Source organism: Malus domestica, chromosome 04 (genome assembly GCF_042453785.1).
Source record: "Malus domestica chromosome 04, GDT2T_hap1".
In the NCBI taxonomy this organism is placed as follows: domain Eukaryota; kingdom Viridiplantae; phylum Streptophyta; class Magnoliopsida; order Rosales; family Rosaceae; genus Malus; species Malus domestica.
In genome coordinates, this window is record NC_091664.1 from 523,294 (window position 1) to 546,275 (window position 22,982).

At 38.2% G+C, this 22,982-nt stretch overlaps 1 protein-coding gene and 1 long non-coding RNA gene across 2 annotated transcripts; both read left to right on the top strand.

Annotated features, from left to right (window-relative positions):
* The first annotated feature begins 12,738 nt into the window (after positions 1 to 12,738).
* On the top strand, positions 12,739 to 15,486 carry LOC139194877 (uncharacterized). The gene is made up of 5 exons (XR_011579616.1): positions 12,739 to 13,056; positions 13,140 to 13,299; positions 13,405 to 13,473; positions 14,172 to 14,230; positions 15,171 to 15,486. It is a non-coding gene; the product is annotated as an uncharacterized lncRNA (long non-coding RNA).
* Positions 15,487 to 16,059: 573 nt separating this feature from the next.
* Positions 16,060 to 17,865, top strand: LOC103421794 (polyketide synthase 5). The gene is made up of 2 exons (NM_001319252.1): positions 16,060 to 16,237; positions 16,874 to 17,865. Exons 1-2 carry the CDS (start codon positions 16,060 to 16,062, stop codon positions 17,863 to 17,865), a joined length of 1,170 nt encoding a protein of 389 aa, NP_001306181.1.
* The last annotated feature ends 5,117 nt before the right edge of the window (positions 17,866 to 22,982 follow it).

Sequence of the window (22,982 nt, forward strand, 5' to 3'; positions counted from 1 at the left end):
TGCCACGTGATGGGTGGGTCCCCTGAGCCCCGCGCAATGATAGTGGGTCCCTTGGCCCCGTGTGTAGGGTGAGTCCCCTTGGCTCCACATGGTTATGGTTGTTGATGTGTGGATATCCCATATATGACCCACTAAATGGGTCTCACGTGAGGGGATGTGTTAAAATATCCCACATCAACTATATTAATGAGAAAAGAAGAGTTTAAATATCCTAACCTCATTCCAACTAATACCGAGGCCTTTTGTGATAAAACCTCATACCTGACGAATTGTGCAAGTGGTAATTACCAAGTTTGGGACAATATCAGTGTTGTTGGAAGTGGCCCATATGGCCCGTCTTTCTGATAATCCTACATTATTAAGCCACATTGTTATGTGCATCTTAAAGTGTATTGTTCATTGTTGCTTCAATAACTTCTTTTTTTTTTTTTTTGAAAAAAAATTGATATTATCTACACTAAGGAGATGAGGTAAGCTTAGCCTTACGATGGGCTAGCAATAGATGTGCTTCCACTTTGTCTTTGGCGAGAATCGAACATAAGATCTCTCACTTACAAGTGAAAAGGAATATCACTAAATCGTAGTATTAAGTGACAATAATTTGTTATTCTCTATAAACTTTGATACTCGTAATGTTCATGGACAAGTGTTTTAAAGCACGCCACCAAATCTATCAGGGACCAGCTGCCCTACAGTAACCCAATGAACATATTCTACCTAGCATTCGCTTGCCACTTGCCAGTTAGGGAGACTTCTTACACTCCTCTTGATGCCACAAAAGGAAGAAACTAACTCTCCATATTACAAATCGACTCACTTGTAGTCACCGATTGTAAAAAGAATGCAGAATTGTGTAAGTATCATAAATTCACCATTCAGGGGTAAGAACCTTCAGATATATACACCAGGAATGATTTGCCATTGCCTGAACTCGCCTCTAAAACCTCTACATACGCTGCCACTTCTGTAATACATGTAGATAATTGTCCGATATTAGATTAACAAAGATAATAAGCCAATTAATAACTGAGGCAACCTATTATTCACAACATACCCCACCCCTCTAAGTGGAAGTGGAACCCCCTGAGATGCAGATGCCTTACAACTTCCCGCATGGATTACAAAAGAAATTGTGGCCAAGTTGCAACAACCTTTGTGATGAGATATATTCACCCAATTGTTGGACATGTCGATATAAATCATACAAATACTTGTTGTAAATGTTGGAATAATTAGGGTGTAATTGCTATAATAAATCACATAGAAAATCAAGAAATAATTCACACAATTATATATCACAATAATGCATGCACATGAGTAACCAATGTTACATGAACATGATATAATGGATTAGAAAAACCTAGAAAATATGGTTGAGGCAAGTGTTGGACACTTTGTCCTTAAGACAAGTTTACTCCTCATTACGGTGCTCATGGTTGATCAGCGCATGTCTTCCAATATACAACGACCACGGCCTTGTAATAGTAGCACTCCAAATCACAAGGCTCCATGAACCACGATTGTGTTGAAAACTCTCTCATATGGACTCTATGAGACTCTCTAACATTTAATGCGCTCTATGTATGATTGTATAAAGAATGAAAGTTTTTTTGTGATTATCGGGGGCTTCCCTATTTATAGAATGTGAAATAACTCTTTGGAAAACATGTGACTATTCATGAAGAGTCAAAAGTTACAACTCTTCATTTGAGTAGACACATCTTTCTACCAAAAGGCTCAACTTCTAATTTCCATTCAATTAATAAATTTAATATAATAATAATATTATTAAATTTTCCAACAGTAAAAAAGGGAAAGAACATAATAGTAATTGACTTCTTTAGATATAAAAAGGTTGAGAGAATTCACCATTTTGTGAGAAGTTTCTTCCCTTATGTATGACCACAAGCGTATACCTAACCTAAGCTAGGCTAGTATTCAAAATTTCCACGCTGCTCAGGGAAATAAAACCAGTGCAGGGGATACTGGAAAACCGAGTGAAAATGAAAATGTTCCAAACATCTTGGAATGTACAGGACGGATTTATTATTCACTGAAAGAACACAACTTGCATACCATTTTTATCGCTTCCCTAAATGTAAAAGTAAATTCTCAGAGAAGATTGGCATGGCTATTTATTCAAATCTTCATTGAATCACACCAAAATTCATATAATCTAACATGGCCTCAGAGCCAGGTTGCATCATCTACAACTAGGCGTGAATCTGTGAAGCGTGCATCAAAGAACTCAAACTGATTGTCAAGCTTTGTTACTGAAAGAAAATTCAGAGAAGAAATCTCAGTGATCTTGAATTGAGTCTCATATGGCTGGATCAAGTGATGCTGATCTTTGAGCACCGGTGTTCAATGGAGACAACTTCGATTTCTATCATATTCGGATAAAGACCATATTTCGATCTCACGAACTCTGGGATATCATCGAGAAAGGTTTCGCTACTCCGACAAAGAAGGATGAAGAACTCACTGAAGCTGAGAGCAAGCTATTGAATGAAAACATTGTCAAAGATGCAAAGGCACTTGGAATCATCCAAAGGGCGGTTTCCAATCAGATCTTCCCTAGAATCACCATCCAAGATACTGCAAATGCTGCTGGGAATGTCCTGAAACAAGAATTTGTGGGAGATAAACAGGTAAGAGTTGTGAAACTCCAAGGCTTACGCCGCAATTTTGAATATACTATAATGGGTGAGAATGAAGCTTTCTCTGCATATCTAGTTAGACTATTTGATTTGATTAGTCAAATGAGAGGTTATGGTGAAGATATTAGTAATCAGAGAATTGTTCAAAAATTGTTGATAAGCTTACCTAGATCTTATGATAGTATTGCCTCTGTGATTGAAAATACTAAGGATCTAGATACTGTTGACATTCAAGATGTTGTGGCTATTCTAAAGGGATATGAACAAAGAATTGATAGGCATGATGAGATTCAAATTGAGAAGGCATTTGTTAGACTCAATATTGCTCCAAAACAAAATAAGTACAATGGGAATCAAGGGTTCAAGCCATAGAAAAATTGGAAGTCAAAGGGGAAGAAATGAGATAATAAACCTGCAAATCAAGCTAGAAGAGTTGGAGGTACCTCTGAAGGAGCTAAGAATCCTTGTATACACTATGATAAATTACATTTTGGTGAATGTTGGTTCAAGGATAATCCTAGGTGCCATAATTGCCACAAGTTAGGACATATTGCAAAAGATTGTCGTGGCAAGAAAAAGAAGGCTAACCAACATGTAAACTTTGTTAACCAAGTCAATGATACTACTACAATGTTTTATGCCTGTAACAATGCCATTGTGAAGAAATGTGAAGACATATGGTATGTGGATAGTGGATGCAGCAACCACATAACTGGAAGGGAGGATTTATTGGTTGACATTGACAGGACAATGATTGTTAAAGTTGAAATGGGCATTGGTCAGCTTATTAATGTCACAGGAAAGGGAAATTTGGTAATTGAAACCAAAATGGGGAGAAGATATATCAATGAGGTAATGTTGGTTCCAGGTTTGAAAGAAAACTTGCTCAGTGTAGGATAGATGATGGAACATGGTTACTTTCTTGTGTTTGGTGGTACAAATGCTGAGATATATGATGATTGCTATATGTCAAACTTGGTGGCCAAAATACCAATGAAAGGAAATAGAAGTTTTCCCTTGAAACTTCAACATGAGATGCAGATTGTTCTAAAAGCTGGTGTGTGTAAGTCATCTATGATTTGGCATAGGAGGCTAGGACATTTAAATATGGGCAATCTGAGGCAACTCAAAGAACATGATATGGTGTTGGGATTGCCTAAACTCAAAGTGACAGATGAGATATGTGAACGATGTGCAGCATTGCAGAGATGCATTTCCAAATGAAGTATCATATATAGCTTCTCTTCATCTAGAACTCATTCACTCGGATATTTGTAGGCATATGCAAACTCTTACTAAGGCTGGGAATAGGTATTTCCTTACCTTTATAGATCACTACACTCGAATGTGTTGGGTCTATTTCTTGATAAACAAGTCTGAGGTGTTTGGTATATTTAAGAAGTTTAAGGCTACATCTGAGTTACAAAGTGGTTACCAGTTAAAGAAGTTAAGGAATGATAGAGGAGGGGAGTATACATCTATTGAATTCATAGAGTTTTGTGAAGAAATGGGCATGGAAAGATAGCTAACAGTGGTCTACACACCACATCAAAATGGTGTAGCTGGGAGGAAGAATAGAACCATAGTGGAAATGGCAAAATGTATGATGATTGAGAAGGGAGTTCTATTTGATTTATGGGTAGAAGCTGTCAACACAACAGTGTATATCTTGAATAGATATCCCACTAAGTCTCTTGATAAAACGACCCCATTTGAGGCATATAGTGGGGGGAAGCCATAAATCAAACACATGAAGACCTTTGGTTCTATATGCTATGCCCACATTCCAAGTCAACTTAGGCAGAAGCTAGATGAAACCAATGCTAAATGCATTTTGTTTTTTGGGTATGGCACATGTGAGAAAGGTTATAGACTCTATGACTTTATTTCAAAGAAGATAATTGTGTCAAGGGATGTGATATTTGATGAAAATGCTTGCTGGGATTGGAAATCTCAATATGAAAAGTACATTAGTGTACCAATGTCTAAAGTGGGAATATGTGAACAATGGGAAGAAAGGAGTTCAAGTGACAAATGTGATGTAAATGATGAGTCTCTTATACCAGCATCTGAAACTTGTGAAGTAATTGAAAATGGTTCAAGATTGGTTCCAATGCAGAATAGCACAGGTCCCCAAGACTATGATCACACTCCATTGAAGTTCAAAAGCTTGACAAAAGTGTATGCAAAATGCAATTTGTGCATAGTTGAGTCTGAGAACTTTGAGGAGGCAACAAAAGATGAGTTATGGCAGAAGGCAATGAAGGCATAAATTGTTATGATAGAGAAAAACTGCACTTGGGAACTTGTGGGCAGACCATTTGATAAATCAGTAGTTGGTGTCTATACAGAAGAATCAGGCAAGGTTGGTTGCTAAGGAATACTCTAAAAAGCCTGGGGTCGATTTCAATGAGACATTTGCCCTTATGGCAATGCTTGACACCACTATAACTCTAATTGGACTTGCTGCACATAAAGGTTGGAAGTTGTTCCAACTTGATGTGAAATCTGCATTCCTGAATGGAGTTCTAAATAAAAAAATGTATGTGGACCAGCCACTTGGATTTGTAATTGCAGGTAAGAAGGACAAGGTTTGCAAGCTTAAGAATGCTTTGTATGGTTTGAAACAGGCACCAAGAGCTTGGTACAAAGAGATTGATTCCTATTTTTGTGGCTCTGGTTTTCATAGAAGTCCAAGTGAGGCAACTCTTTACATCAAGGCAACTGAGGCAAGAATTCTCATTGTGTCCTTATATGTGAATGACATTATATACACAGGGAGTTCTAGTGCATTGATGGATGAATTTAAAGCATAAATGATAAGAAAATATGAAATGTCAGATCTTGGTTTATTGCATCATTTCTTGAGGCTTTGAGTGATTCAAACAGAAGGATGCATTTTTCTGCATCAAAAGAAATATGCAAGGACCTTATTGGAGAAGTTTGGATTGAAAGATTGCAAACCTGTTGCAACTCCACTTGCAACAAATGAAAAGTTAAGCAAAATAGATGGGAGTGAGATGGCTGATGAAAGTCTTTATAGATAGATGGTTGGTAGCTTGCTATACTTAACAACGACAATACCTGATATCATGTTTGCTGCAAGTTTGCTAGCTTGATTCATGCACAATCCAACTAGAAAACACATGGGAATTGTAAATAGGGTGGGAATTGTAAATAGGGTGCTGAGATATATCCAAGGAACACTGGATTATAGAATTGCAAATGAGAAAGGCAAAGATGATGTGCTTATTGGCTATTGTGATAATGATCAGGTAAGAAGTGAAGATGACATGAATAGCACTTCTGGTTATGCTTTTAGTTTTGGTTCTGGAGCATTTTCTTGGGCCTCAATCAAGCAAAGCAATGTAGCACTTTCCATTGCAGAGGTTGAATATGTTAATGTTGCAAAAGCAACTGCTCAAGCCATTTGGTTAAGGTTTGTTCTCTCAGATTTTAGTGAGGAACAAGTAGAGCCTACTCAAATTCTATGTGATAACACCTCTGCCATTGTGATGTCAAAGAATTTAGTGGCACATCACAAGACAAGGCATATCAACATAAGGTTTCACTTTATCCGAGATGCATTACAGAATGGTGGTGTATTGCAGTACTGAGAAGCAAATTGTAGATATATTCACAAAGGCCTTGGCAATGGATCGATTTGAATGCTTGAGGAAAGCTTTGGGTGTGATTTCTGCTAAACACTCAGAAGGGAGTGTTTTTGTTTTTAGCATAAATAAGTTTATTCATTTTACTTGTTTTAATTAGAGCCATTGGATTACATTCCAAATGGATGCTCTAGATTAAGTTAGAGTAAGTGGTGTTGAGTGACACATGTATCTATCTCATAGGATAGATTAAGGATGGGCACGGGCTGGGCCGGGCCCAAATTTGTAGGAACCAGACTCGACCCATTTTAAAATGCAATAGGCTGGGTATATGAATTTTGAGATTTGGAACAAAACCTAACCCGACCCATTTTAAACGGGACAAGTCCACGGGTCCAAATTACTTTTTATTTTATTTTATTTTAAGAACAAGTTATTTGGATTGTGTATATAGAATAGCTCATTAGAAAACAATGAGAAAGGCTCTGTTGTCAGTACAAGGCGTTCACAGCCTTTTCCCAGTTCTCAAATGGGTGAATACATTTTTCCCTGCCAATAGTTACAAATAAAAGCTTATAAAGATGAGTTTACATTCAAATCCAATCTGCATGAAATGGTCAAAGTTAAAACTTAAAAGGGGATTTTGAATACCTACTCCTGATCATATTTGGTGTCAACTTGCTAGGCTTACATACGTGATAGTCTACAGATTGCAAACATATATTGCATCTCAACATCAAATTGGGAATTTCAAATCGATTAAATTTCAGAACTTGAATCTAAATGGTTTACCAGATGTTCATCACGCTCATTTGGAACCACTAATGGGAGAGATGGGGATCTCGCCGCCTCCAATGGCCGCACTGTCACCACCACTGGGAAACTGCATTTTGTCTGTTAATACCATATTCATCACCAACATTGGAATCAAAATCCATTTCACCAAACTCACTACTAAAACTTCCAAAGCATGCCTCAGTACCTTCCAGATCCAATAAAATCAAACCTAAGGCTAATCCCAAATCCCACAAAATTCAAGTAGACCCTACCAATTAAACCCCTAATCTAGTAGGAATCAGCTTAAATACCACAACTTTTTTAAACTTTACCACATTTAGAATACTAAACCCTGAAATTAATTTCTTAAGAACAATGCAAAACCTGAGACAGGTTCCCCTTAAATAGTTCAAAATAACGCACCGATCCAACGAAATTTTCACTTATGGAGAAAGTCAGAGATTACATAATGGAAAACCTAAGACGGACCCCTTAAATAGTTCAAAATAATGCAAATTTAAACCCTTGGATTTTCTTGAAATCCCATATGATTACAGAATGCAGAGAGTCAGAGATTGCAGAGTCAGAAAGGGCATATATCTAGAAAACCATAAATCCCTAAATCTGAAAAATTAATCAGAGAGAATCAGAGATTGTAGAATGCAGAGACTCCAGATAGTTAAGATTTAAGAAATTATAGCACCTTAATTTGGGTGGAGATGAGAAGAAGGTGGTCGATTTCGATTTGCAGGATCATGGTGGTGTTCTAGATGGTGTTCTAGATGGTGGTGATGGGGTAGTCGCGATTAGGAGGAAAAGGTGGTGATGGTGGTTGCACCTCGCAAATCGCCAAAGAGAGAGACAGAGACGGAGAATTGGCGATGGCTGCTGCAAAGAGTAGAGGAAGAAGATGAGATTGGGTGAGGAAGATCCAAATTATCCAATCGAATGGTAGAGAGTGAAGGTGGAATAATCATTGAATTCATCCAATATCCCATATTAGAAATAGTTAGGGTCAAGGGCCCGTTCCTCTTAATATTTGGATCCGCCGCCCCCCCTCAGGGAACCGCGAGGATTCCCCCCGACCCACGGGTCCAGGGCCCGTTTGCCAATCCTAGAATAGATGACATGGAGGGCTAAGATAATTTCTTTCTGGTAGAAGAGAAAGGGAGGGATTATTCCCTTTCGGTTGCAACGGTCATATTCCAAGTGCAATTGGAGAGAGAGAAGTGAATCAATGAAATCATTCTTGTTGCTCCCACTACTGTGAATACTCTCTCTGAAATTCTTCATTCTTCTCTCTAAGAAATTTATTCAATCTCCATTGAACCACACCAAAATTCATATAATCTAACAGCATCTTCTGGTGGGGCAGCATATCAAAATCAGACTACAGAAAAGAAAGTAATCAGTTCGAATCAAAAGTAAAGTTAACAACCCGACCCCTTCCAAAAAGTGGAAAGAACGACAAAAGACAATAGCCCAAAATGAGTTTGCTCTCTAAGACGGTAAGAATTAAGAAAGATGCTCAACAAAATTCAGAAAGAACAAGAGAATTAGTTTTCATTTTTTAAATAAGGGTTCAAGCAACTAATAACCGGAAATCTAACAACGGTAATAAATGATAAACCTAATTATCCTACATGTAATCCGAGTCAACAATCCAAGCCAAATGATTACATAAGTCAGCAATCCACACGCCTGCAGTCTCTACAACCCTAGCTTAAGTTCTTTCAATAAACACAAATGTCAAATTAAGACACAGACATGGGGTTCCAGGCATGTCATGTTCCCACATTTTAGACAACACTGAAAGCTAAAGACCATTCAAATTAAGCATGGTTGTTAGTAAGAAGTCCTTCAAATGAAGCGTTTGTAGAATTAACACTTGATAGATTGCAGAGATTTGAGTTGCTGGCATAGGTTCTATTCACTCAATCATGCAAGGCAAGATATATCTGATTAAACTACATTAACAAATCAATGTTTTCTTAGCTAGTTGAAATTCCCCATTGCAAGCTTACCAGCAAAAGATAACGAAACTTGACTAGATGTTTTTTACCCCTTATCGCCACCTTTAGTCTCAAACACACATTTTCTTGCGTTTTTGCGGGCCATCAGCAACCTAGTATTTAATATACATATAAAACAGGCATTACAACTTCAAACGTAAAAGCGTTAATTATAGATCTGCAAATAAGAAGAATATTGTGATGAAAATCAGAAAAAAACTGCATTCTCTCTCTCATACTGATTCAGAGAGAGAGCGAGGCAAAGGGTCAATATTTTGCTAAATATTCTCTACAGAAAAAGTTGTATTGTATATCTACTAAACAAGACCTGTTATTATTGTTAAAAGTTAAATATTATACCAAGCCTTATCAACCTGCGAGATATTAAGCGACATAATGCAACATAAAGTGCTGCTGGTAGTATTAAGTCATAGTGATATGGATTTTGAGATACATATCCACCAGCCAAACCATATAAGATGTTCAGCCACACAACCACATTCGGATATTGGATTCCCGGAGGCATAGTAGTACTAAGTCATAGTGATATGGATTTTGAGGCAGGTTGGAGGATACATGACAAGCTTGTTTCTAGCCTGTTTGAAGATACAAAGTCGGGAAACTGTGAAAGGTCCAACATTGGTATGGTTTTGGGCCTAAGTTGAATTTTTTTCTTCAGTTAACACAGTTATTTTGGGTTTTCATTTTGGAAAATTAGCTACTTTGATTCCTTTTCGGATTTTGGTTGCACTTTTTGATCCCTCTCCCACAGAATTACTGTTCTAATCAAATTTGGGCATGAAAAGATGATACTGGTCTTCATTAATCAGAAACACACAAAACATTGTTATACTAATTACTCGCTAATTACGCCATTATACAACAACCCCCTTAGGTTCACACGAACAATACAAATTATTGATATTGCGGTGTCAAGACGTAACGAGGGTTAATAGAGGGGGCGTTATTGCGGTTCAAGGGATTACGAGGGTTAATAGAGGAGCCGTTATTGTGGGGTTACGAAGGTTAATAGGGGGTGCTACTGCGGTGTCTAGGGCTTACAAGGTTAATAGGGGTGGATTGAGGACTCGAAACTCCGAATCCGAGTCTGGCTATTAATTGTCGCTCAAGTACTGTCTTTATCTTTTTCTTATTTCAGTTCTTTTCTTTTTCCAAAGAGAATGCTAAGTATAACAATTTTAGATGACTTTGGCAAACCACGTGTTTGTCCCAAATAGAAAATAAACATGTTAATCAACATTTAATAATGGGTAATGCTAGAAAGACTAAATTTGCAAACTAAATGATGTGTCACTAATAAAAATAAGCACGTTTGTCAACGTGTAAGTAATAAACCAATCATCAACTTCCATGTCCTTTAATTTTCAAAACTTTGTCTACAAATTTAGTCTCCTTAGCATTACTCCTTAAGTAATAATTCAATCATCAACAACTCCGTTTGTAGTAGAAACTTGCAAGTAGAACAAACTCAATCTTTAACATCCTAGGGCTCAAGGACTCTCTAATGCTTTGATGAATCTATCAATCTAATAAGATGTTCCAAAGCTCTATGCTACCGGAGAGATCGGTAGTAACTGCTTATTGGGAGATATATATTTGACTTATCTACACGTACAGGGAGCTTAAGGGGAGGGATCCCCATTTTTTCAAAAAAAATGGGGACACGCTCCCCACCGTTAGATTGATTTTAATGAAATTATGTGGTTGAGATTAAAACACAGGCCATCGAATCTCAACCACAGGATTTCATTTAATTCAAATCCAACGGTGGGGAGCGTGTCCCAATTTTTTTGAAAAAATGGGGATCCCTCCCCTTAAGCAATTCCTCTACACGTATATACGAGTCAATATGCAATTAGGAATACCAACTATATGTACATATAGCACCAAGCAAAATTAGTCACCAAATTGCAGCTAGATACCTAGAACCAGACTCACCAGACCTAGCACAGTTTGGGACACATGCAATGCTTGAGGTGAACGTTGTTCGCTAGCTAGGGACATGGATCCTCTCCGGATCCAATTGTCCTAATTCTAGGGATTCATCAATTCGGACCGTTGAAATTTGATCCAACGGTTACAAATAGGAGTCCACTTTAAAAGTTCTAATAATTTTAACCGTTGGATCAAATTTCAATGGTCCGGATTGATGGATCATTAGGATTAGGACAATTGAATTCGGAGAGGATCCGTGTCCGCTAGCTAGCTAGTTAGCTAGGGCCTAGGGTTGGTAAATCAGCCGTAATGACAGAGGAGAACTAATGACACGGAAACTAAAAGGGTTGTGGGCTTAAGCTGGAAGGATATGTACGTATATGTACGTACAAATGTATTAAAGAGCGGGGCGTAGCCGAGGCGTCCAACAATATATATAATATAATATAGGTATATTTATAACAATATAATACTTTGTAAAAACAAATATAATTATAACTAAATCAAAGATAATATCGTCTTCTTCATTACTAAGTCTAATTGTACTTGGAAACTATGTCATATAGTCTTAAAATGTTGTAATTATTTATTTTATTAAAAGCAATTATAGAGAACTTCAAGGAAAATAAGGATGAGTGGTCACAATTATAGGAAAATTTCAAGCGAAATAAAGGCTGAATGTTGCAATTATAAGTAATTTAAAAGGAAATAAAGACTGAGTGGAGTAGTTATAGGGTATTTAAAATGATATAAATCACTAGTTATGCAAATTTAAAGGAAAATAAAGGGTTGAGTAGAGTATTTATAGGGTATTTAAAATGAAATAAATGGGATGGAGTATTTATAGGGTATTTAAAATGAAATAAATGGGGAAAATAACGGGTTGAGTGGATTATTTATACGGTATTTAAAATGAAATAAAGGTTGATTGGAGAAATTATTATGGGAATTTGTTGGTTTTTTAAAACACTAGTACATACGTTTTTTTTTTTAACAAACAATATTATCTACTAAGGGGTGGGGGAGTGGCCTCTGCCTCACATTGAGCTAGCCATAATAATGTTGTTCGAATTCACCTTTTGGGAGAATCAAACCTAAGACCTCTCACTTACAAGTGAAGAGAAATATTATTAGACCGCAATACTAAGTGGTTGTATGTATTTGTCTTTGAATGAAAGATACGGAGCTGTTCGCAATTCAAAGTTAAAACTGGTAAGCAAATTATGGAGTTTAGCAAACAAAAGTAATTAGCTCACGTCCTATATCTGCTCTCAAATTCAATGAGATCGATGTATATCTAGTCCAAGATCATATATGCAATGTCCCCCAATCCACGCATACTCGGATTATGATCATAATCTTGTAAAGATTTGCACCTAAATGAGAATACATTGGTGACGAGGACGAGCTAATTAGCTTAGCTAATTATATATTCATCCGTTCAGTTTCGACGGATATATATTTACAATAAGGGACGAGGAGAATAAATTGGTTACAAACTCAACACTTATAAAATTTGAATCTAAAATCTTTCACTTACAAGTGAAGAGGATATCATTAGACCGTAATACCAACGATCGAATGCTTATAATTATGTGTTGGATAAGTGATTTGTAAGTATCAATATATTTTGGCTAAGTATAGATTACTATTGAGTTTTAATGTTAAGCGATTTTCAGAAATTAATTTCTAATGACGATAAATATTTTATCTTTCTGATCTTACCTGTCACAGCCCGTCCCGGAATTTTAATTCCGAGGACATGAAAAGACGAAAATGCCCTTAAACGGGACTAAGGGGCGAAAATTTAACAATTTGGATTGAGTTGGACACGTGGGATCCCCACACCCCTCAATCCTCTCCCTATTTTCTGCATACTGTCTCTCTCTCTCCTCCCTCACGAATCTCTCTCTCTCTGTCACTCTTCTTCTCCGTTCGAACAAACCAACCACAAAACAACCTTAAACTTCCACCAACGACGGAGTTAAGACCACCATCGAACTCCTGGAGACTCCACGATCACGTAGACACCAATTTCAGGTAAGTTTTACTTCGGAAAACCTAGATTCTAAACTCCCCGTGAAAGTGCACTGTTCATAATCTTCGAATTGACTTTGTTTTAGGACAATCCAAGCTCACAGTGAGCTTAGTGAGGTTCCAAGGAAGCTCGGAGTGCTTCGTTGGAAGTTTTTGGACGTAAGAACACGGAGATCGATAAGTTCAAAGTTTGGCCGGAGCTTTCGAGGCATTTTCCGGCGAATCCCCGGCGAGTTAGGCGTCGAGGTAGGTATCAATCTCTTCGTCTCGTCAAGTACTACAACTTTCCTTTTTGTTTCACTCAATTTCGTTGAGTATTGAAGAAGTTATACTCATTTGAAAAATACCCAGTTTCCGGCGACCTCCGAGGCTTTCGAGGCAGTTTCCGGCCAAACTACGGCGAACTAGGTGTTGGGAAAGGTACCATTCTCTTTGTCTCTTCAAGGGCTACAACTTTCGTTTTTGAATCACTTGATTTCGTTGAGAAATGACAAAGTTATGGCAATTTGAAAAACTGCCCAGAAAACGGCCGCCGGAAAAACCAGTCCGGCGACAAAAGGAAGAAGAAGGTGCTACAGTAAAAATAAAAAATAAAAATAAAATTATTTTAAAAATATGTCGACGTCCGTGACGTCGAGTAGATCACTGTGGTATATTCATATACCTAAATTGAACACCGTATGAGAAAGTTATTGAAGATTGTTGGTTAGGTGTTCAAATAACGTTTTATAGTTTTCACATTTAGGTGAAAATGTGAATTGATGATCCGACCGTTGGATCGTCACCAAACTTTGATACGTTGTAATACGTAATATTTGAGGATTATTGGAACTTACGGATTGGGAATCCGAGTTACGGATCTTCCGGAATTGGAATTGTAAGTCCATAATATAAAATGTTAACCGTCACTTAGTTTTGGAAATTGACGGAGATCCGACCGTTGGATGGTAATGAAATTTTAGGATGTTGTCCTAGAGGTATAATGTGGATCTCTGGAAGTTATGGATTTAAAATCTGAGGTGTGGATCTTCCGGATCAATCTACGTAGTGACGTATTTTATATAAGTTATATATTCTATCGATATGAATTCTGAGGTTGGAATTGATTATTGTTTTAGGCGCCGATCGTCATGACGCCTTGGCGTATTGTGCTAGGGAGTTGTAGGGCGAACTCCAGGTGAGTGGGCAGTTTTGTTTTCCGTATATATATATATACTTAACGTTTTCCCAGAAATTGAAAATGCATGAAATTATGTTTAAAATGAAATGCATATGAGTTATGTGGAAAAACGGGAAGTGAAATACCATGCATAGAATTGATATGAAAAGTATATAGAAATGTGAGTTGAAATGCCATGCATGAATTAATATATGATGCATATGTATGAATTGGTGCGGTGGACGCACAGGTAAGAATTGATTTATGATGCATATGTATGAAATGGTGCGGTGGACGCACAGATGAGTATTTAATTACTGTTATGATGATGATGATATATATTGAGCTCAAATCCTGCACCATGGTTTAGTGCTTATAGTATTCACCGCATCGCACGCTCGCCTTGGATCCAAGTAGATGCTAGTCGTACAGTCCACGCGGAGTGGGTACGACAGACCAGTCGCGAGAGTGTTAGTGAGATTCCGACTGGTGGGTGACCTTAGATTATGTGCACAGATGATTTATGAGAAGCACTAGAGCGTAACTTGTGTGCAGAAGGCCGGACGGGTCACAGAGGTGACTCCGGTAGAGTGATAATGATAGATTTTGAGCTCTAGGTTCAACCGTATAGGGCTATTAGAGGGCCTACGGTTGATTACTTTCTTGCACCTGATATGATTATGTTGATGCATTCATACCTTATTACTGTTGAGATGATGTGGCATGGCATAATTAATATGAGAAATGTTGAGATGACATGGCATGGCATGATTGATAAAGAGATAATGTTGAGATAGTAAAAATGAAGTTTTGAGAATATATATGTATATTTATATTTTACATTTCTGGGAAAGTATACAGGTTTTACGGAGAGGGGTTACAACGTTTTGAGAAATGTTTGGATTTGGAAAAGAATTGTTTTACTGACCCACTCAATTTTGGTTTTGCGCCCCTCCAGGTTCAGGAATCACAAAGGTGTGGTGACTACGAGGAATTCGACGGTGTTCTGACAGATTGGACAAAATTAGGACTCACCTTCGGGTGTATCAATTTAAATTGTATCTTAAAGCTTCCGTACTGTGCAAATGGTTACGTCACTCTCACGTGACGGCCAGCATGCCCTCCTTCGGGACGGGGTGTGTCATTACCACAGTGCGAAAAATTATATTGTCTAATTAATAATGTACATGTTATTAATTTTTCTTGAACTTTAAAAAATAAAGAACACGTTTTGTTATTGAACCAAATAAGAAAATGATTACATAAAGTACTTACTAACCTGTATCCAAGTATAATCCAGAAAAAATTACAATATGTCGGTGTTGAATATTCCTGCATGCATGCACTGATTTATCACCGTCCTCCCGTTTAATGGTGTGTGGGAGTTACCAACATCATGAGAATTTACTTTAAAGCCAATTAAGGGAATTTTACGTTATATTATTCATATTGCACATTAAATGTATGATTTTCAGTTTTGTTGTTTTGTTTCCGCTGGAACTCTAAGCTTTCCAAATCATGTATAAAATACCACGTAGATTTTTTCCTACCCCTTGTTTGGTAGGTAAGACGAGAGAACAAACACATTCCAAATCATGCACAGGTTAGTAGGCAAAGCAGACCACACAAAATGCACGTGCCAACAAGCCCCCTTCCCCTTAGGTAGTTGAGGGTTTCTAACGAAGTAATGGGTCAGGCACGTGATCCTCATCTACCCTCTCTTCGCGTTATATAAATATATCCACTTCCCTTAACATTGTGTCACACCCTTTACCTGCTATCTTACTTACCCTTGCAACGTCCTCTAACTCCTCCTCTCTTCGATCTTTCTTGACGACCCGATCAAAATGGTGACCGTCGAAGAAGTTCGCAAGGCTCAACGGGCTGAGGGTCCGGCCACTGTTTTGGCCATTGGGACAGCAACTCCTCCCAACTGTGTGGATCAAGCCACATACCCCGACTATTACTTTCGTATCACCAACAGTGAGCACAAGACTGAGCTCAAAGAAAAATTCCAGCGCATGTGTATGTACCAATTTTTTTTTGTTCTCATTTCTCTTTGAATAATTATCTGTTTTGTCATCATCTGTTACAATTTGTTCTTATTTCTCTCTTTAGCGTTTATTCATGATATGAATTCCATATTTGTAAATAATGAAGAACTACGAATATAGCCACAGAGAAACAAAATTCAAAGTAATGGTCATGGCTTTTCTCTCTGTAAACTACTTATATACGAAGAGGGGGCAATTGTATTAATATAAGTAGAAAACAGTACTTTTTTTTAAGGGGAAAAACAGTACTAATTAAACAACAATATTATTTCCATACAGTAATTTAAAAACAAATTTTTTTCTAACTTCATATTTGTGATAGTGGTTCGCTTCAATAGTTATATCGTATTCATTGGTACTTGAAATTAAAATATTTTCTGGTCAAAAATAGAAATAGCATGAAGAATCTAGTAACTGGAAAAAGAATTAAACCACCAATTAAAGATGAACAAAACCTCCTTGCTGCCCTGCACAACAGCCTGTCAGAAAGGACTTATGGGGAAACCTAATTAATAATTGCATTTATTTATTTTCCATGCAATCAATAAATGTACTTAAAGGTCCAGAAAATTGATTCTTGAATAACATATGGTACCTAACTTTTCAGGTGACAAATCTATGATCAAGACGCGTTACATGTACTTGACTGAAGAAATTCTGAAAGAGAACCCAACTGTGTGCGAGTACATGGCTCCCTCACTCGATGCTCGGCAGGACATGGTGGTTGTTGAAGTCCCAAGGCTTGGCAAAGAGGCTGCCACCAAGGCCATTAAGGAATGGGGACAGCCCAAGTCCAAAATCACCCACTTGGTCTTTTGCACCACCAGCGGTGTCGACATGCCCGGCGCCGACTACCAACTCACCAAGCTCTTGGGCCTCCGCCCCTCCGTCAAGCGCCTCATGATGTACCAACAAGGTTGCTTCGCCGGCGGGACGGTCCTCCGTTTGGCCAAGGACTTGGCCGAGAACAACAAGGGTGCACGTGTTCTTGTTGTGTGCTCTGAGATCACCGCAGTCACCTTCCGCGGGCCTAGTGACACCCACCTTGACAGTCTTGTGGGTCAAGCCTTGTTTGGTGACGGCGCAGCGGCCGTCATCATTGGTTCGGATCCAGTGCCCGAAGTCGAGAAGCCCTTGTTTGAATTGGTGTCAGCAGCACAAACCATTCTTCCCGACAGTGATGGGGCTATTGACGGCCATCTCCGTGAAGTAGGGCTTACATTTCACCTTCTCAAGGACGTTCCTGGGCTTATTTCCAAGAATATCGAAAAGAGCCTTAACGAGGCCTTCAAGCCTATAGGCATTTCAGACTGGAACTCGCTCTTCTGGATTGCACACCCAGGTGGCCCTGCTATTCTGGACCAAGTAGAGTCCAAGTTGGCCCTTAAGCCGGAGAAACTAGAAGCTACAAGGCAAGTGCTGTCTGATTACGGCAACATGTCGAGTGCGTGTGTCTTGTTTATTTTGGACGAAGTGAGGAGGAAGTCTGCTGAGAAAGGACTCAAAACAACTGGAGAAGGACTGGAGTGGGGCGTACTCTTCGGATTTGGGCCTGGCCTCACTGTTGAGACCGTTGTGCTTCACAGTGTGGGTGCTTGATGACATGAAAATCGGTGTTGATTTATCTATCTGCTTCGTTTATGTATTGTTTCCGCCTTTTCTGGTTAGAATTTGGCTTTTGGGATATTGTGTGTGGGCGTCATGGGGTTAACTTGGTGCAAGGAAGGACCCTTACTTTCATGTTGTTTACTGCAATATTGATGAAAAAAGGGCCCTGATTGGGCAATGTAATGATGAGTAAAATATGGATTGACGAATAATACCACTCTTTGATTTTCATGTAGTATAATCTCTTAGCTGCATCTCCATTTCAAACATTGTGGTAAAGCCCTGCCCCTGATTTGGGATTCGGGAAGTCTTTGCTCGTGTTGAAATAGATCGTAATGTGTAAATGGCGATCAATGGAGGGGATTTAGGGATACTTCTGTGGTGAGCCTCGGAATCAGAGTTGTCATAAAGGATATTCTCCTAATGCCAGCTTGATCTCATGATAAAGCGAGGTGGCTCCGGGAGCGTGTATTGGGCTCTTCGCAGTGAAAATTTTAGGAGTACCGGCACTTGTGCTAAGTAATGTTCCCAATTTCACACTCAGATATTATTTACTTTCTTTTCAATTAGCTCAATTTTGGTGTTAAATTTTTACAAGTGGGGAACACCACCTGGCACAAGTGGCGAGAACACAATGTAGACGGATTAGGGTTTGCAAAAGCTATAGCACATACGTTTGAAAGGCGAAAACCCGTGGAAGTGAAAAAAAAAAGGAGCTTACACCCAGATTAATTTCCTTTTACGCCTGGGGAGAGGGAGAGAGAGAAAGAAGAATGGCAAAGCAAAAAAGCGAAAAATTTGAAAGAAAAAAAAAGAATGATGACTCGGACGTTGCTTAATCCCGTTTTATCCCACGTTGGAGTGTGAGAGTCTGTAATACCAAGCAACAACTGAAACTCATGGCAGCCTCTACCCCTGTTTTTTTCCCACGTTGGTTTCGTATATATCTATATCTATATATATAAAGTGAGAAGCACACAATGATAAAGCATTCTGAAATGCCAAAAATGTCCTCATTTCATATCAGCAGTTGCACAGACTAAAGATGGAACCGTCCTCCATCGCACGTTCTTGATCACCACAGTGCATACAAAAGAGTAAATTGGGTAATTTTCTCGAACAATATTCTTATCTATGCCAAAATTTTGAAATGAGTTTCCGCCAGAAATTTTCATTTTCTGCTTCAATTCAGGTACTCTATGCCTAATTGAATTGTTCATATCTACTAATGTTTGATTTGTTAACTAATTGCCCACTTTAATACATAACTAGCCTCTCTGCACGCACTAACGTGCGTGCGAGAGATATTTTTGCATCACGGGTGCTACGCGCCCCTAAAGATGTATTGTATTAGTTTTTTTCCATTGTAATTGTCAAGATATACTTTAAATGTATTGTGCATAGAGGAACTTTTTTTTTTTACCATGCATGTCCTAAAAAATTATCATGTTTTTCATTTTTACTTTGCGTAACGTAAAGATTTAAATGTTATTCATACTCATGCGAGAGGCATTTTTTCATCACGGGAGCTACGCGCCTCTAAGAATGTATTGATTTAGTTGTTTTTTTATTTGCCCATCCAAAATTTTAAACTTTGAAATACTAACACTCATTTTTCCAATGAATTTGTGAGAGGCCAACATCCATGTTTCCTCCTACCTTTTTAATAGATACCTTCAAGTGTGTATTTTCTTCTTCTTTTGATTAGAAGTAGTAAGCACAATCCTGGAATAGTATTTCTCCAAGTTGAAGGAAATTTGCATTCTATTGAAAAAAAACACACGTGCTCTACCTTTTTTAACCGTTCAGAGATCGAATAAAATTGGCACACTTGTTCGGACGTTTTCTACCAACTTAACATAATAATAAGTATGATCACAGTCAGCTACCACGAAAAATGGTTGAATTCCACCTTGGTCAAAAAAACTTAAACTTGTTCAAATGTTATTTTGAGTTTAAAATTGATAAATAAATAAGACAAAATAACCTAACTATCCAATCTCTATTCTTCTCTTGATCCTCCCAAATTTGTATTTCAATGGGATAAATGTAAAAATTATGTCTTTGAACTGAAATTGTTTAATCCTCCAAACCTAAAAGGAGAGAAGCACATAAATAGAATGAAGCTAAACATAATCTTTCAAATCAATCTCGTACATCACAAATGCCACTACAGAGTGGAACTTGATCTTTATATGTAAAACTCCACAACACCACCTTATACATTATGTTGGCTTTTTTTTTTTTTTTTTTATCAATAATGTGAAAATTTTGATCTTTATCTATACAGTACATGTAAAATTTACTATCAATAATTAATCATGTAATATGCACATCAATCATCTTAACCTAACTATTAGTCATATAGAGCATTTGGTTTTCATTTGTAAGCCATCATTAAAATAATAATTTCTGCGCAAATCAAATAACAAATTCACATATAAATACACTACTTTACATTGGTATCAAATTAACTTTTACAAATAGATCAGTATATAAAATGGACATTATTGATGCATAAAACCGAAGGTCTTGGAACAACGTAAATCCGACCGTGAATCTGCAAGAAATGTAAATAACACAAGATGTATCGTGGTTCACCCCAAAGTTTGGGCTACGTCCACACTGATTGTATTGTATTTCTCTGAGAAGTGAGGGAGAGAGAGAGCTCTGAGAGTGAGAGCTTTGAGAGGGGTGAGAAGGCTCTAGAAATGGCCTCCCAATTGTGAGGGTGAGGGGTCCTTTTATAGAATAAGGACTCCTCACTTATTACATATTTGCCCATTCCTTTATTACCTAATTACATTTAAGTCCCCCGAGTATTTATACGAGGTCTAAATACGAGGCCCTAAATATGGTATAAACAGTAGTCCCCCAAGTCTTCAGTCAAGAGAGTCTTTTGGCTGGAGACTTGAAATTCAGTCCATGTGTGGGTCGAAGTAACTAGATGTTGTCTTGAACTAATGTTCGATATGAGGTGGTGCTCAATTTGAAATGATGCTCAACTAGAAGTAGCACATGTTGCGAGGCTGCTCGGCTCGTGGCTTATGTTGCCTTGGTTGGCTCGGCTTATGGCGTTGAAGGTGAGGAAGTCCCTTTTATAGAATAAGGGATCGCTCATCAATACATGAATGATGGGCTAAAATTGATGCTCTCTAATGGTGGTAAGGGAGTCCCTTTTATAAAATAAGGGCTCACTTCTCAATACATAAGTGATGGGCTAAGTCCCCCAAGTATTTTTCATGAGGTCCAGTTGAGGCCCAATATATGGTGTATAGTGTAGTCCCCCAAGTTTTCGGTCAATAGAGTCTGTTGGCTGGAGACTTCAAATTGAATCCATGTATGGGCCGAATTGGCGGTTGTTCGGAGGTGGTATTTGTATACCCTGCACTGAAGCTTTGTAGGTGAAGCTTTGCAAGTGAAGTTTTGAAGCTGGGGCTCTGTAAATAAAGCTTTTGAAGCTAGAGCTTTTGTAAATGAAGCTTTTAAAGCTAGAGCTCTGTAAATGAAGCTTTTGAAGCTGATTGACATGAATGATACTCATTAATGTTTGATTGACATGAGTGATGCTCATGGATGTTGTCATGAGTGATGCTCATGAATGTTAACATGAGTGATGCTCATGAATGTTGACATAAATGATGGTCATGAATGTTTGTGTATGATTGTTATGAGTGATGCTTATGAATGTTTATGTATGAATGACATGAGTAATGTTCATGTATAATTTGGAATACTGGGCATACTTTTGATCACCTGGTTGGTGGCATGAATGAGAGTACGGGTTGTACATTTCATTACCTGGTTGGTGGCATGAATGGCTAGTTGTCAAATGATATTAGAGTACGGGTTGTACATTTCATCACCTGGTTGGTGGTAATAGCGGCAGGTTGCCGAATAATTTTGGAGTACTGGGTGTACTTTTGATCACTTGGTTGGTGGTAATAGGAGAGTACGGGTTGTACATTTCATCACCTGGTTGGTGGCATGAATGGCTAGTTGCCAAATGATATTAGAGTACGGGTTGTACATTTCATCACCTGGTTGGTGGTAATAGCGGCAGGTTGCCGAATAATTTTGGAGTACTGGGCGTACTTTTGATGACTTGGTAGGTGGTAATAGCGGCGGGTTGCCGAATAATTGTAGAGTACTGGGCGTACTTTTGATCACCTGGTTGGAGCTATTTTGGGCTTATGGGCCTTTGCCCTCTACCCAAAATTCCAGCCCATTTATTTTGGGCTTTGCTGTTTTTTTTTTGTTTTTTGTTTTTTTTTTTACCACCTGACGGGGTTTATACATATTACCCTCTGTTGGAGTTTATACATATGTCTCTGCAAGATAAAATAAATTACATCATTATGGTGGAGTGTTTATTCCTTGCTTTTGCTTTCTCTTTTGCTTCCTCTTTTCTCTAAAATGACAGCTACTTTAGACAGCCTTTCTGACATTGCCCATTTGCTTTTCTCTGGCTTTTAAAAAATAGGAACATGCATCCGTCAACAAAAGCAAAAGTACAAACTTTCTCTTTTAGCTTTTGCTTTTACTTTGCAGAGTGCAGATAGCATTCACGTTCTCTGTTTCCCTTTCTGCTTTTGCCGACAAAAGCAGTGGATGATGTTGGCGTGACAGGTGATTGAGGAGAGGCAACTGGATATGACTGAGGATGAGCTCTTTGCTGTTGATAATTATACTGCAGATGGTGGCTCTGATAATTATATTGATCTGATCTTTTGATTCTAGAATTGGAATTCGGGGTACTCGAATAAGAGTAAGATCGAGAAGTGTTGATTTCAACTGTTTTGATAGGATCTCTCTGATCAAACGAAGCTCTGCCTGGATTGATCTCATGTTGCCTTCTTCTTGTCCAACCATCAAGCAAATTAAATTTCTCCTCTAACTCCTCATGCTCACCAGCATCTTCGTCGCTGCTACCACTACTCAATTTCTGGCTAGAGAAGGAATAAGCAAGGCTGGTACTCCCTTCACGCTTCAAGGCAGTTTGCTTGGTTTGCTGTTGATATTTAGAAAGAGAACTTCAATTTTCTGTAACATTGCTTGGTTCTCTTTCATTTTGCCTCCGAGTGAGGTGGGGTAAGTGGAGAAAGCAG

Coding starts and splice junctions, on each gene's coding strand:
- LOC103421794 (NM_001319252.1), top strand. CDS start 16,060: ATGGTGACCGTCGAAGAAGTTCGCAAGGCTCAACGGGCTGAGGGTCCG. Junction 16,238..16,873: donor AGAAAAATTCCAGCGCATGT/GTATGTACCAAT, acceptor CTAACTTTTCAG/GTGACAAATCTATGATCAAG.